General features: G+C 37.5%; 1 protein-coding gene across 1 annotated transcript in view; it reads right to left on the bottom strand.

Moving 5' to 3' along the window:
- Window positions 1-1260: 1260 nt before the first annotated feature.
- Window positions 1261-14934, bottom strand: part of CHKA (choline kinase alpha) — a 29373-nt gene continuing 15699 nt past the window's right edge. The window contains exons 3-12 of the mRNA XM_020784117.3: window positions 14004-14057; window positions 12667-12780; window positions 11272-11405; window positions 9116-9220; window positions 8287-8345; window positions 7161-7248; window positions 5294-5402; window positions 4526-4632; window positions 3554-3635; window positions 1261-2417 (exon numbers count right to left, since the gene is read on the bottom strand). Of these exons, the coding sequence (XP_020639776.3) occupies window positions 2358-2417; window positions 3554-3635; window positions 4526-4632; window positions 5294-5402; window positions 7161-7248; window positions 8287-8345; window positions 9116-9220; window positions 11272-11405; window positions 12667-12780; window positions 14004-14057 (912 nt within the window). The 3' untranslated portion in view covers window positions 1261-2357. The remainder of the gene's footprint in view (window positions 2418-3553; window positions 3636-4525; window positions 4633-5293; window positions 5403-7160; window positions 7249-8286; window positions 8346-9115; window positions 9221-11271; window positions 11406-12666; window positions 12781-14003; window positions 14058-14934) is intronic.

Below are 14934 nucleotides of genomic sequence, written 5' to 3'. Positions count from 1 at the left end.
TTTTTTTAACCTTAGGTCATCTTAGGTTAAAAAAAATTCTCCCCCTAGTGGTAGAGTACGTATTAACCAGCTTTGCATTAGTTCTTATGGGAACTAATGCTTCAATGTACGAACACACCTCTACATAACAAAAAAACAGCCAGAACGGATTAATTAGTTTTCAGTCCATTCCTATGGGAAATTTTGCTTCAACTTAAGAACGTTTCAACTTAAGAACACCATTCCAAAAAGGATTAAGTTCTTAAGTAGAGGTTCCACTGTAGTTTCTATGGATGGAAAAGAGCAGATACGGATTAAATGGTTTTCAATGCGTTCCTATGGAAAATGCAGATTCAACATAAGAACTTTTCAACTTGAGAACCACCTTCCAATACGGATTAAGTTCTTAAGTAGAGACCCCACTGTATTTTGTTGTATACCAAATGGAGACTGCAGCTAAGAAATGAGAAGGCTAAAAGGGCAACATTGAAGGAACTAGAAAAGATCATCAAGTGTAAGGATGCGTCACTGGAGATGAAGGCCAAGATCATCCATACTACCATATTTCTTATCACCACATTTGGGTATAAAAGCTGGAGAGTAAAGAAAGCTGATGGGGGAAAATATTCATTTGTAATGTAGTGCTCAAGGAGAGCTTTGTGGAACCCCCTGGTCTGCCATAAAGACAGACAAATGGCTCCAAGATCAAACCTGAACTATCTCTGGAGGCAAAAATGAAACAGGCTGTCATATTTTGAGCACAGAGTGAGAAGACAGGATTCTCTGGCAAAGACAACACCAATGGGAATAGAGGAAGGCACCAGGAAAAAAGACCAAATACAAGATGGATTGGCTCCTAAAGGAAATCACAGGGTTGACTTTGCAGGAGTTGGGCAGGACTACTGAGGACAGGATATTTTGGAGATTACCCATTCATGGGGTTGCTGTAAGTTGGGGAGACTTGGTGACACATGACATTATAAGAGTGGTCTTAACCGACCAGATAGGCTGGATATAAATAAAATAAATAAATAAATAAAATTGACTCTGGATGTTTTCTTACATTTGAAAGTCACTGAGAAACAGAATTGTCTTCTAGACAAACTGATTAAAAATAAATATGGTAAAAATAAGGTAGGATATTTAAAATACTTAAGATTCATATTACTCACCTTTTTATGTATGAAATGTTGTGATATGTACACCCAGAAATGTATTTCACTGAGAATTTAGGAAAATTTGAAATGACAAATTCTACCAAATAATGACAATAAAATATAGTAAAAGTGTAAATACTTTAAAAAGTTTATTTGTACAATACGTGTTAAGCAGAAAGCACAAGTCAAGTAAGGATGTTTAAAGATAGATATGTTTTCTAGAAGTTCTCAAGATAATATATACTTACCATAGAATTCACATATACATTTTTCAGAGGATTATTTGTACAAAAAACATACACTAATATGATGGAGAAAGCAACAGGATTTTAAAGTAAGGAGCAGTGTGCCCCCACAAGGCACCACTATACCATTGGTCAAACATTCCTCGCTTGCTCCTCATTTCATCTGCCCTTTGCTTCTTCCTTCTAGCCAGACAAGCAGCTAGAAGAATTTTCAAGGCACTCATCTCTGTGCTGCTAGCCCAGGAAACTTCCTGGACAAGAACAATGCAACATTGCAGGACTGCTGCTGGACAGTCTGTGTACCGACTTGACCAAATATGTGGAATTAGCTAACAGGATGGATGAACACTCTTGCTCTTTCCAGTCTGAGATGCAAATGTATTACCTTGTTCTACCAAGATATTAGAATGTAAAAGTGACCCTAGTCTGCATGACAGGAGAAGCCAGAACGCATGAGCTTCTACATTTTGGCCTCATGCATTAGTGTTAGTTTACCAGCAGTTTTCTGGAAAACAGTCTGACATGAGAACCACCACTACTCCAATAGATTTTAACAAAGATTCACAGTATAATGAGTTCCCCAAACAAGAACTGGAGATTTTCCCATGATCTGGCAGCATGTTATGACGCATTAAGAGAATTCAATAAAATATCTTATTAAAAAGCAAATATCCTAAGTTAACACTGCTTGCTGTTGAAGTATAGGATGGTTCACATTATAATTCAAAGCTTCCCTCATAATACCTTATAGATATTGCACTGTTATACTTCAGCTGTAAATTCTCATTCTCATTCCAAAGACTTATGAAACTGTAAAAAAGTAAACTTAGCAATTTTGTGCAGTCTTCAGCATTGCATCTGAGTAGTTGGAATTTGCAAAACCTTCATTACAACTACAGTAGCCTAAGCACAGTGGAATTTTTGCCCAGCTGCCTTTCTTATACAGTACAGAAACTGACTATCCAGTCTTTAATCTTCACACTTTGAGTTTCCTCTTCTGCTCAAAGTAGGCATCAAATCTTGACAATGCATAGTCCTAAGGGATGAAAACATTACAGCTGAAGTTTCTTAGCCATCTTGCATGCCCCAATATTAGTGCACAAAAGTAATACTAAGATGTTACACACATTATAGGCTAAAAAGGCTACAAAATCCTCTGATCTGTTTTACCAGAAATAATGCTATCAAGGCAGAAACTTGTCTTGACTACAGCTGGATTAAAAGTGTCAAATTACACCTGACAGTAATTGCTAAAATAGGGATGTGGTGGATAATTTACATTCCTACTCAAAGCTTTGCCATTATTCTAAGCTTTGTTTTGGAAAGAAGCTGACAAGCAACAATAAGACGACAGAATTCTGAGAGTATTAAGCAATGTTCATTTCTTCAATTCTTGGGCGGGGGGAGGGAACAAAGCAAAGTATCTGGTTATGAAATCAGATGGCATTTTTAGTATTAAAATAAGAACCCATCGAAGCAGAGATGGAAAATCTTCAGAGCAAATGTCCATCCCATTAAAAACTCTTCAGCATTAAAAATTGGAAATGGAGGAGTATATAAGAGTATGTATGTGATGTTCTGGACTAAGGAGGTGCTGATTTTTCCACTAATTTTTCCACTAGCTGGTTTTCATGCTCCTTGTGTGGTGACAGGCACCCTTTTACACCCAAAATCCTAGACATCACACTGCTTAGTGTCACTAAAGAAGAGACGTTAGGAAGAACAACCTTCAGAACATGGCCAAAGAACCTGAAAAACCCACAACCACCAAAACAATCAAACTTAACAATTCTATTTAGTCCCACACACTTTGCTTGACTCCATGACTGTGTCCTTATACCTTGACTTTTACACCCATTTACTGCTTGAATGTGAACTCTGAGATCCTTCCCCATTTTGAATTTGGCCCCTGGGCTGAAAAGTTCCCAAATCCTAGAAAGTGAACTAGTGGAGGCTATTATGCTTCTAAAAGTTATGCTTTGCTGAGTGGCGGTCAAACAGAATGCTAAACAAGATAGGACTTAGAGGGGATTTAACATGCATCGGAATGTCCAGAGACCTTTGGGTAGTGTGGGCGGCATATAAATTAAATAAAAATAAATATTAATAATTATTACATTGTTAAATATGCAAATATTTGACACTCAAGGAGAGTCGTTTCAAAAGACATACCATGTATCCAAACTCAATAGATGATAACTTTGCCTGTATGATGGACCACAAGCCCCACAGGAAATGCGAAGCAAGGGCGAACCTGTCAGTAATAAACAAAAATGTTTTCTATACACTTCAGTTTCTATATGTATGAAATTTACACTTCCCTCAGGGGACAAGAATGGCACAAGGCAAAGGCTACATGACATTCACAGGCCACATGAAATGTCCTTCTTTCTGCAACCCCTTTCCAGAGTTTCTACTGTTGTGACAATGGAACAAAACCTCTTCTGTTGCCACAATGCTGCTGAAATTTGGTGTACTGACTTTTAAAAGTTTTGTAAAATACTATTTGTTGCAAAGCAGTGACTGCAACCACCAGTAAGTTAAGCAGAGGGATGCAGTGTGAATTCCCAACATATCCTAAAGTTTCCCACTTCTGTCTAACATTTATTGTTAACTGTCTGTTCATATTCTGAATGAGAAAATAATTGTAATTGTATTTCATGAGACACACAATTACAGCTTCTTCAAGGAAGATAATTAAGGATATGTTCACTTTGCTTCTGGAGATCTTTTAAATCTATTAAACATACACAGTCCCATTATGTCAGTTAATCAGCAGGCAAAATTATGGCTAAGTAGTCCATGTACTCACTATCTGTCCTGCTTTTTTTGTATTTAGGATCGCTTCCTGACAAGTAACAATGAATCTGAGCTACTCTAGAATAGCTGATCGATTAAACATTAGAGACACCAGAAGTGAGCAAAGTATTGATATTGGACTACAATTATCATCAGCCCTAACCAATACAGCTATTGATGAATAAAGCTGGGAGCTGCAGTTCAGTAATACCTGGAGGGTCACACTTTTCTGATTGCCGCAGTTCAATCTCATTTAAAATGGTATGTTCAATCTACACTTTAACCAAGGCCAACTTCCTGTAACAGTATCACATATGGTATATTCAGAATGAAGACAAGGATTACCTATTTACTTCAATCAACATTTCTTCCTCTATTTTGGATTTATCTTCATTGCTCAGATTTTCAAACCCACTCTGAGACACAGCTAGGTAACTGGAAATGAAATGGAGCTAAAAAAGGACAGAGAGCAGACAGAACCGCAGCTTAATATTTTTAGTGCTGATGTGAAGTAAACAGTGTCATTTATTCAAGCTTTGATACAATTCCAAATCTTGTACCATACAAAGTGCTCATTTCAGGTTCATATTAGTCTAGTGCTTTGTACTTCAAGTTTTGCTTTAACAAATCTGTATGAAGGTCCTTAATCTAATTCAATACCTAATCTAAATAATCTGATTTAAGCATTTTGGTCTATTACATAACTGCTATTATATATATGAAAATGGACACAAATAATGTCATTAAGAGACACTCTAAATAATTTAATAAAATGCCTCTCTCTAGAGCTGAATCTCTTGAAAAATGAACTGAAACTTCAAAAATTTATTCCAAAGCACCCCAAATTGTGGACTCCTCTGCAGCAAATTGAAAACTGCTATTATGGTTTTTAAAATGTAGTGGGATAAACCATACATTATAAACTCTTACACGATACCAAATATTCAAAAAACAAACATAATTACTGTAAATTGGAAAGATATTAAGATACTGTTGAAGATATAAAATAGAAGTCTGATATGAAACCTTCCTTCATATGCAGTAACATTTAAAATGCAGTTGAACTTGAAGTTTAGACACAGAACTCAAAAGCAATTCTACTTTATTCCTTACTTGTTGCTTCTTTGTGGGATAATTCAAGAAGCTGGCTTTGAAGAAGGGGTATTTCTCATACACATAGTCATACATCCATTCACAGAAATGGTTTGCAATGTCAAACCCTCTAAAATATATGGAATAAACAAGATATGAGGAATATTTTTTTAAGGTTACAAAACACACAAACACACAAAAAAACTTCCTGCTCCTTGCTAGCAAATTAACAGTTAATGAATGTTTACTCATTCATATTGTGAATATGAATAAATCTGATTTAAGCATTTTGGTGTATTACATAACTGCTATTATATATATATATATATATATATATATATATATATATATATATATATATATATATATATATATATATGAAAATGGACACAAATAATGTCATTAAGAGACAGTCTAAATAATTTAATAAAGTTAGTAATCAATTCTACTTTCTATCCCATGGAGGACATCTCTTAAACTATCTTTTCAGCAAAAACTGGGCTGAATCCTAGTCTTTGCACATATAAAGTATGTGTTCTACTCGCTATTACAGCAATATGTTGCCTTTGTATGTTGCAAACACACACAATCCTGTATGTTTTTATATAATCAGTACCAGATTTAAATTTAACCAGGTATTACTAGAAGTTCACAATTAGCACACCAAGAATCCACTGTTTCCATAGTTCACTAGTCAACATGAACAGGTTACCTGAAAAATGGAACACACAGTTGAACAAGCCTAGTATCATTCTGAAATTGCTCCATTAACCTTTAAGTGAATATATGAGGAACTAAGCTAAGGATCTTAGAGACACAACACACAAGTGCTATCAAAGATATTTATGAAAATATTTATGTGTTGATAACCCAGAAATGAGATTTTGTCCAATACTTTGTTTGGATACAACAAAGAGAAGAAAATAACAAAATAGAATAGCCATTAGTCACACTGGTCAAAGCTGATCCAAGCAGTCGTCAAAAACATCTGGAGGGCACCAAACTGAGGAAGGCCAGATTGGTACTTCAAACTGTCTGTTGCTGTTAATTATGCTAAAAATGAGCTTTCAACTGCCTTTAAAAGAACTAAACAGAGAAATGTGAGTTTACTCATCATATCCACACTGATTCAGTGGGCCTATTCTAGTGCAACTTACTGCACTAAGCAACAGAAATTCAGCCAGCCTGTCTTCAAATGTAACATCCAGAAACAAAGAATTTGCTCTCTGACTTAGGTAAACACTGGTGTTCTAAGTCAGTGGTTCTTAACATGGGTGATAATGACCCCCAGGGGGCGATTTCATTTTTCAGGGGGGCGGTAGAACAAAAAGGGGCGGCGTGGGGGCGCTGGAGCAGAAGGGGGCAGTAGGGGGGCACTGGAGCAAGCCACACCTGTGAAGATGACTGCAGCCTTTTTACAGTGTGCATGAATATATATTTTCCTCCAATCTTAATTTAGTTTCAGAGTTTTCATCTTGAAATTTTTAGTTCCTGCATTGTGGTTTGTTTTTATGCCCTTTTAATATTTCTTTTTGCATCTTAAAATTCTCTTGCAACTAAATCATTAAATGTTACTTTTGGGGGGCATTTCATTTTCTTGCAATTTAATTTTGTTTTCAGGGGTCATTGGATTTAAGTGTCTCAAATAAATAAATAAATAAATAAATAAATAAATAAATAAATAAATATCATCACTGCAGGGAGGGGGGCGATGATAACTTCCTCAATGGCTCAAGGGGGCGTTTCTTTCAAAAAGGTTAAGAACCACTGTTCTAAGTGAATCAATAGCAGGCAAAATAAATGTGGGCAGACACAGTTCTGACAAATTAAGTATTTCTAACCTTGCATTTTCACTAGTTTGAGAACAGCAGAAACATCTAACATTTACCTGTAATTGTAACTGCTGTATTCAAAGTCAATTAACATCAGTTTTTGCTTCTCAGAATCTTCTCTGCCTTCAAGCAGCAAGATATTTCCTGTGAGAGAGAATAAAGAGAAATATAAATTAATAGGAGTATAAAGTAACAAGCACTCTGAAGGATATAAAATCAGTTCCTGACAATACTGCAGCCTAAACATGTGAACTCAAGTATCAAATATTCTGACTCTTGAATATTAATAATCACCACAAATGTCCTATTAATGCAAATGTTCACCATGACAGTGAATGGGCCATGTGCATGAAGGTTTCGTCTACTACAAATACTTCAAAGTATCTGTGTGAGCCCAATCAGCGATGACTGTCAACTAACCTCCAAGTGACACATGCTTTATCTTTTTTGTTGGTAAGAGTGAGTAGGAATTACGCCATATAACAACTGTTAAGTAAAATGTGTGAATTCTAACTCATTACTGCCTGGGGACTAAATAAATCTACCAAATACGTCTGTACATCCCAGGTTTCTTTTTTATACAGTGTAATGTAATATTGAGAAGATACCTCTTTTGGCACTACAAACAGCTTTCTGGTCCTATCTAGGATATTTTATATTATATAACTCTATAACATAAGCAGGTCTCACTATAAAAGTTTCCCAGGGCAACAGAAAATTATTTTGACACAGGTCAAATTATTTTCCTTCTTACTCAGATATGTAACGTAATTCAACTGAATAATGACACTATTTACTGCACTAAGCACTATTGTCATCTACACTGTCGCTTCAAGACCTCTGCAGTATTTTACTATTTCTCCAATTTTAGGAAACTTGCACCATACTGACAACTATGGTGTAGAATCTAAACCAGTGGTTCTTAACCTTTGTTACTCGGATGCTTTTGAACTGCAACTCCCAGAAACCCCAGTCAGGACAGCTGGTGGTGAAGGCTTCTGGGAGTTGCAGTCCAAAACTCCTGAGTAACCCAAGGTTAAGAACCAGTGATCTAAACTAAACAGTGGTAGAAGAGGAAGCAAGCATTAATTTAAATTAGTGATTTTATTTTGTAAAAGGACTACATTTCATTCTTGAAAAGTTTTAGAACATCATAAGAGTGCAAGATACAAAACACGATACCTTCTTGGCAGTCATTATGGCAAAACACAACTGGAGATGGAGTAGCTTCTAGCAAGGACCTGGAAAAGCAAGGCAAAGTGTTTCATTAAATAACGGTGACCAGTAATTAAAAGACAACTATAATTGTTTGCAATTTCTCATTTTCTGTAAGCAGACAACTCTGCATACTGTCTTCCCAGAATTAATTCAGAGACCAAATTGGTTATTTCAACAGACCCTTTCAACTTTCAATTCCTAAAGTCAGAGGTCTGTAATACCTGCCCTTTTCTATGCCTACTCAAATCTCCAAGAAAAAGGCAAAATTTGGAAGTGAAAGACCTCAGTTAAACACTTGTTGGCTCTTTTCATTCTAGAAACACAGCTGGTAAAATATTCACAACTACTGTCTGAAGGCTTCAGATAATCAGTTATATTTTTGAAGAAAAGAGGTACAAAAGTTTTGTGATCACATTATCAATGCCTAGTTTAATCTGGTTGTCTCTATGGATCCGCAGGGAAACACTTTCGACAAGTTGCCTAGATTGCAGAAATATCCTGATCAAGGTCACTGAATGTGATGAAAAAGTGATAAAAGCAAAACTGGAAGCTCATCACATGGGGTACTCTTACAAAAGTAACTTCTCATCTAAGCAATAAAAATTGTCAATCAACTGCATTTCAACATACAGTAGATGTTTAGATATATCTTTTTCTAAGTAGAAAACTGATTCAGTCACAATATTAACAGAAAGTGTTTACAAGTTCTTAAGTTAAGAATTATGCAAGAATCAGTCAATCACAAAATGGATTTGCAGATGAAATGTAGTATTTTTAAGACTCAAAACAGTACCGTAGGGTTTTCATTTCTTGAGGTAGGTTGTAACTGAGGATCTTATTCAGTTTTCTAACACGTGACTCCCTGGTAAACTTGATTCTCATCACTTGGTTTAAGTACCTGTATAAATATATTTTTTGTTCAGTCAGTACTTGTAAATCGCAATGGCCAAAACAGCTCCCTGACCCCAACCATGATGTAGTATTCTCAGAAGATAATAACAGCTAGAGCCATTATTTTAAACTATTTCTTTGCCACAACAACAGCCTTGGTCATATGAGGGGAATGTTCTCTAGTTATCCCCCCAGTTAGTTTGTTGCTTTTTTTCCTGGGCACATGACACACAGTCAAGATTCAGACATTTTCCCAGCCATCAGTACTTGTATAATTGTGGAAAATTTCCCCATCACCAGGAGGTTTGTGCTATTTCACATCTTTCTTGTGCTGGTACAGTCCTTACTGGGATTCCTTGTGTGCATGTCCTGCCCTGCTTCTTTTCAGAATTGAACCCAGAAAGGCATGCACATAAAAAAAAATCGGGCTGATACATTGCTAAAAATATGTCATCAGGCGGGCTCTGCCATTATATTACTAGCAAATTTATTCTATGGGAAGATACATTGAAACATTGGTATGCCAATGTCACCCTGGGGTGGTGACTGCCAGTCACGCTGTGCAGATATCCCAAGTCTATTGTGTGCAGGAGCAGCCAGTACAACAGAGGACACTTTCCTAAACAGAACACCCTTACCAATCAATGTTCCCTCTAATTTCCACCCCCTCATATGCGAGTCCGTGGGTTTCTGTTGCAACTGGAATGAAAGAGGCTGAAAACAACTGCTGTAGATGCACAATGGAAGAAGAAAAGCTGTCCGTGTGTGTGTGTGTGCAGAGTCAAGCACTTTAGAGGGAACCTTGGTAATGAAAGGTATATTTTCATCATAATAAAAGGAAGCAAAATTCTACTTATCTATTTACAGTCAAACCTCGACTTACGGATATCCCTACTTGCAAACGTTTTGACTTGCGAACGGCTGATAGAAAAATATTGCTTCAACTTGCACACAGAGCTTCGACATAAGAACAGAAACAGGCAGGGAAAAAAGGTGGGCAATTCAACTTTCTAACTATAGGTGGCGCTGAGGCTGCTTCTTTGTGCTGTAGCTCTGTCGGCCATTATAGGGTGTGTTGCAGTTGAGGGAGCTCCTGCTTTCTGAGTGAGCCTGTGTGTGTGTCTGCAGGGTGGTAAGCTGCTGTTTTCTCATTTTAAAAAACTTCTGGGTGGGTTTTGGCTCGGGCGGATATGTTTCTGTGCTGTTTTGTTGGTGGCTTTCCCCCCCCCAGTGCCTCAGCAAGGGAGCTGAGTTTACTGTTTGTTGTTGGAGGCTTCCCCCATCTAAAAAACCTCAGTACCTTCCGTTTCTTCGGCTGGAACGGATTAATTGGTTTTCAGTGCATTCCTATGGGAAATGGTGCTTCGACCTACAAACGTTTCGACCTACGAACGCCCTTCCAGAACAGATTAAGTTTGTAGGTCAAGGTTTGACCGTATTTTATTTAAAGTACTGTATCCTTTACCCCACCTTTCTCTTTAAAATAGCTCCAAGGCTACTTACCATCATTAAAAGCTAACAATGGTGCATATACAACTACTAAAAAGGATCAAATAAATACCATATTAAAGCATAAGCAGTAAGATACAAAAATCCATTTTAAACCCCAAGCAGGCAGCCAATCACTCAGGGAAAGCTTGCCTGAAGAGAAACGCCTTTGCCTGCTTGCTGAAGGACAGCAAAGATAAGGCTAGGCTAGCCTACTGCAGGAAGGAGTTCCAAAGACTGGGAGCAGCAGCAGAGAAAGACTTCTTTCATGTACCCATCAAACATACCTGTAAAGGTGATGAGACTGAGAGAAAGGCCTCTCCTGACTATCTCAACACTCAAGCAGGCTCATAAAGGGAGATGTAGTCCTTGAGATAGCCTGAGCCCAATCTGTTTAGGGCTTTATAGGTTAGAACTAGCACTTATTCTGTTTAGAAGCAGATCAGCACCCAGTTGATCTGCTGTAACAGGAGGGTTAAAACATCTCCCACCTGAGCTTCAGTAAGAGCCACTCTACTTAGATATTAAATTCTTATGTCAAATAATAAAAACGAAACAGCAAGTGCTTACTTTTCCATTGTTCCAAAAAGCCATTTTGGTTCTTTATTAAATGGCATTTTCATACCATGAAACCTAGCCATTTTCTCAGCTATTTCTGCTGATATATCAGGCAAACCTAGTTCTTCTGTGTTCAGCTTTCTACTCTGAAAAACAGAGCACAGTAAAAATTGAATAAGAATATATTTCATGGTAATTTCAGATCATCAAATCAATTATCAATATACCTGTGACATAATGACAAGCAAATATCAGGAAGTTAAGTAAGTGACCGAAGTACATTTCTCACTTTTGTTTTCAGTGTTACAGTCTACCTTGAAGGGTAATTCTTTGCTACACTGCAGAATGCTCCACATGTAATTCCCTTTACTAAAGTGTTTTAAAACATTAAATCTAGAAAACATGAGAAAACAACTTTCTAAACCTTACGGACTATTTGGCTTAGCTCAATGGGTGGGGGGAATCTTAAGAAAGTTTAGGCAGAATTTCAATATCCTTGTGCAGGAAGGGCACTGGAAGGGTGAAACCATGTAGTGATTTCACGCATTTGCATTTGATTTTAGGGTTTTAAAGTGTGTACTTGGAGCCATTTCCTTCATACTGTGGATCTCCTATCTAAGTCAAAGTCAGACTCTGTTCTTATTTCACTTCAAAGAGACACTTGTATTATTCTTTGTTTCTGCAAACAACTCCTGCTTATGTGCTGCTGAAAAGAATTTGGTGTGTCATGAATCACAGCCCCTTCATAAGATTTCCCCACCCATTTGAGAGAATAGTAGATAGGGGGGTTATATATACAACTGTATAACTGTTGCAAAATCTAATTATAGTATAATATTACAGTAGTGCCCCGCTTAACGATTACCCCATATAACGACGAATCCGCTTCACGATGATGTTCCCATAGGACGATGTTTTTGCGATCGCAATTGCGATCGCAAAACAATGTTTTAATGGGGTTTTTTCGCTTTGCGACGATCGGTTCCTTGCTTCGGGAACCAATTCTTCGCATTACGCCGATCAAAACAGCTGATTGTCGGGTTTTCAAAATGGCTGCCGGCTGCTCAAAATGGCTCCCCACTGCTTTTAAGAGGCATTTTTCACAAGACAGGCACCTGAAAATGGCCGTATCTGGACGAGTAGGTATTTCGGCCATCGGAATGCATTAACCGGTTTTTAATGCGTTTCAATGAGTTTTTTAATTTTGTTTGACGTTTTCGCTCTACAGCGATTTTGCTGGAACAAATTAACGTCAAGCAAGGCACCACTGTACAAAGATCTATTAATGTATAATGGCAAATACTTCCCACTTTTCCTAAACACTTCCCACGTTTGCTTTTCATAATGGTCTACAGAAAACAGTCATATTCCATTACAACTGCTATTATATTAACAACTGGGACTCACAGGAATGAATTCCTCCAGCCGGCCTTGTGGAAAAATTCCATATAGCTTTGGTCCAAGAGCTCTTTCCGCAAGAATGGCAAACATAACACTCTCTAGAACCACAGCTTCTGCACCCTAAAGAAGTCAAAGAAAATTAGCTGGCACAACTCAATTCCTAATTAGTCACACATACAAGATTTAACTCATCTCCTCTTCCAGATTCTGGACGTTTTCCTCCACTTTTCAGGCAGCCATGGAAGTCCTAATGACACTGGCAGACAGGGACTCTATTGCGGTAGCCACAGTCCTCCATTCAGCTTTAATGGGCAAGCAATGGGAACATTCTGATGCATTTCTGACAACTCTTCTCTGGCAGCTTGGGATGGACAACCTCCCCACTCTTCCTCCAGTGTGGCAAAGCCATGGGGGGTGGGTGGGCTTTGCTATCTCCCTCACACAGCAGGATAGTTTGGGCCAGAAATGAGAAATTACGTCTGCAAAGGTTTTACCCATTTAGTACGACATAATGAAGTCTTGGCTTGTACTTTGATTCAAATATGCAATTGCTATAAACCCACATAATTTGTCAGTAGAAAGAGTACAGTAATTTAAATTCAGAAGCCTCTTTACTGGAATCAGGAGCCTTGCTGGACAGTGGCTAAACCGCTGTACTGCAGCCAAAACTGTGCTCATTACCAGGGGTTCTATCCCAGGTAGCCAACTCAAGGCTGACTCAGCCTTCTATCCTTCCGACGTCGGTAAAATGTACCCAACTTGCGGGGGGGGGGGGGGAGATGTATAGCCTGCATAATTAACTTGCAAACTGCCCAGAAACTGCTTTAAGTACTATGGGGTGGTATATAAGCAGCACACTTTGCTTTGATCTCATGAATGATTAAATGTGCCTTTAGAAATCAAGACTTTTTAAAAGGAACAAGATCTAAGCAATCTAAAATGAACTATATTTAGGTTTAACTTCCAACACCTTCAGTCTTATAGTTGTATATCTAAAAGGAAAATCAGCGTAAAACTGAAAGGCAAGTTACAAAGTTGTTAAGAGAAACGCCTATTCCTCAGAATCCTCCTTCCTATAAGTAGACTTGCTGGTAGGCAATAATACTGCAGGCTGAGGCTCTTTTCTGTTAAGTGGGTCTGGATGAGGCAGCAGCTCCAGCCTTTAATCTCAGATGGATTTATGATAGCAAAACATTACTGTACCTTGCTGTGTGAATCAAGGCAATACATAATGATATATAAAAACAACTGATGTAGTGTGGGGCAAAATAGAAGGATAACCTCTTAGAACAACATCCAACACAAATATTAGTCCAATATGGAAAAAAAAACTAAATACGTACTTGTAAATCATTTTCCTTTTGAGCTTGTCCAGATCCTCCTTTATTACAGGACCTCTATGAATGAGAAAGGTCAACATTTACAATGAGATGTTGAAAAAACACAAATAATATCTTGCAACCACCACAATTAAGAAAGCTATGGGGAAAAGCTACACTTAGAACTATTTACTTGGCACTAATCTGGAATTATCAGATATCTTAACACAACTCCTCTCCCAGTTGCCATGAGACATCATTCCACAAACTTCAAAAAGGATGTGCCATTGAATTCCAGTGTATCAATCTGCCTATAATGACACAACAGACGAGACCACTAGCATGAGATGTGGCCATCTGACTGACAACAGCAGCTGGGAACCAAACATTCCTCATATATGCAAACACAGAGATTTGGGAGATACAAACACATCTTTTACTATAAACCAGTTTTGCCACAAATATGTCAAGTGAGCAAGGCAGCAGCACAAGGATATACAAACACTAGTTTACAGTTAATATTTCACCTGATCTTACAATTACAAAGGCACTGACTTATCCTAGTATCAACTTGTCGACAGACCTCTTTTCTAGTGTAAACAAACAACAATACAGTATTTTAAGCAATTTGAGATATCATCTTAGGACACTTTTCAAATAAATGTAAGCAAAGCATTAACCAGTTTCACATTTTACTAACTGCAATGAATTTATTAATCCTTATCATCAAGTATTTTCTAAGGTTCCAAGTTGCGCTTTAATGTCTGAACTCAATGGCACATGCTTTTACAATAATTGCACCTATAAAATGGAGCAAGAATGCAAGCTTTGTACTCCATTAAGGAATTCAAAGCAATAAAACAAAACATGATGTTTCAATGGCCTTGTTCCATTCAAAGCACTATGGCTACTAACACTATGGCTACTAACACTGCAATTCTGTAACACATTGCCT

The sequence above is a fragment of the Pogona vitticeps genome, chromosome 1, assembly GCF_051106095.1.
Source record: "Pogona vitticeps strain Pit_001003342236 chromosome 1, PviZW2.1, whole genome shotgun sequence".
NCBI classification, from domain to species: Eukaryota; Metazoa; Chordata; class Lepidosauria; order Squamata; family Agamidae; genus Pogona; species Pogona vitticeps.
The sequence above is the reverse complement of the archived record's forward strand: the minus strand, read 5'-3'. Positions and strand labels throughout refer to the sequence as shown.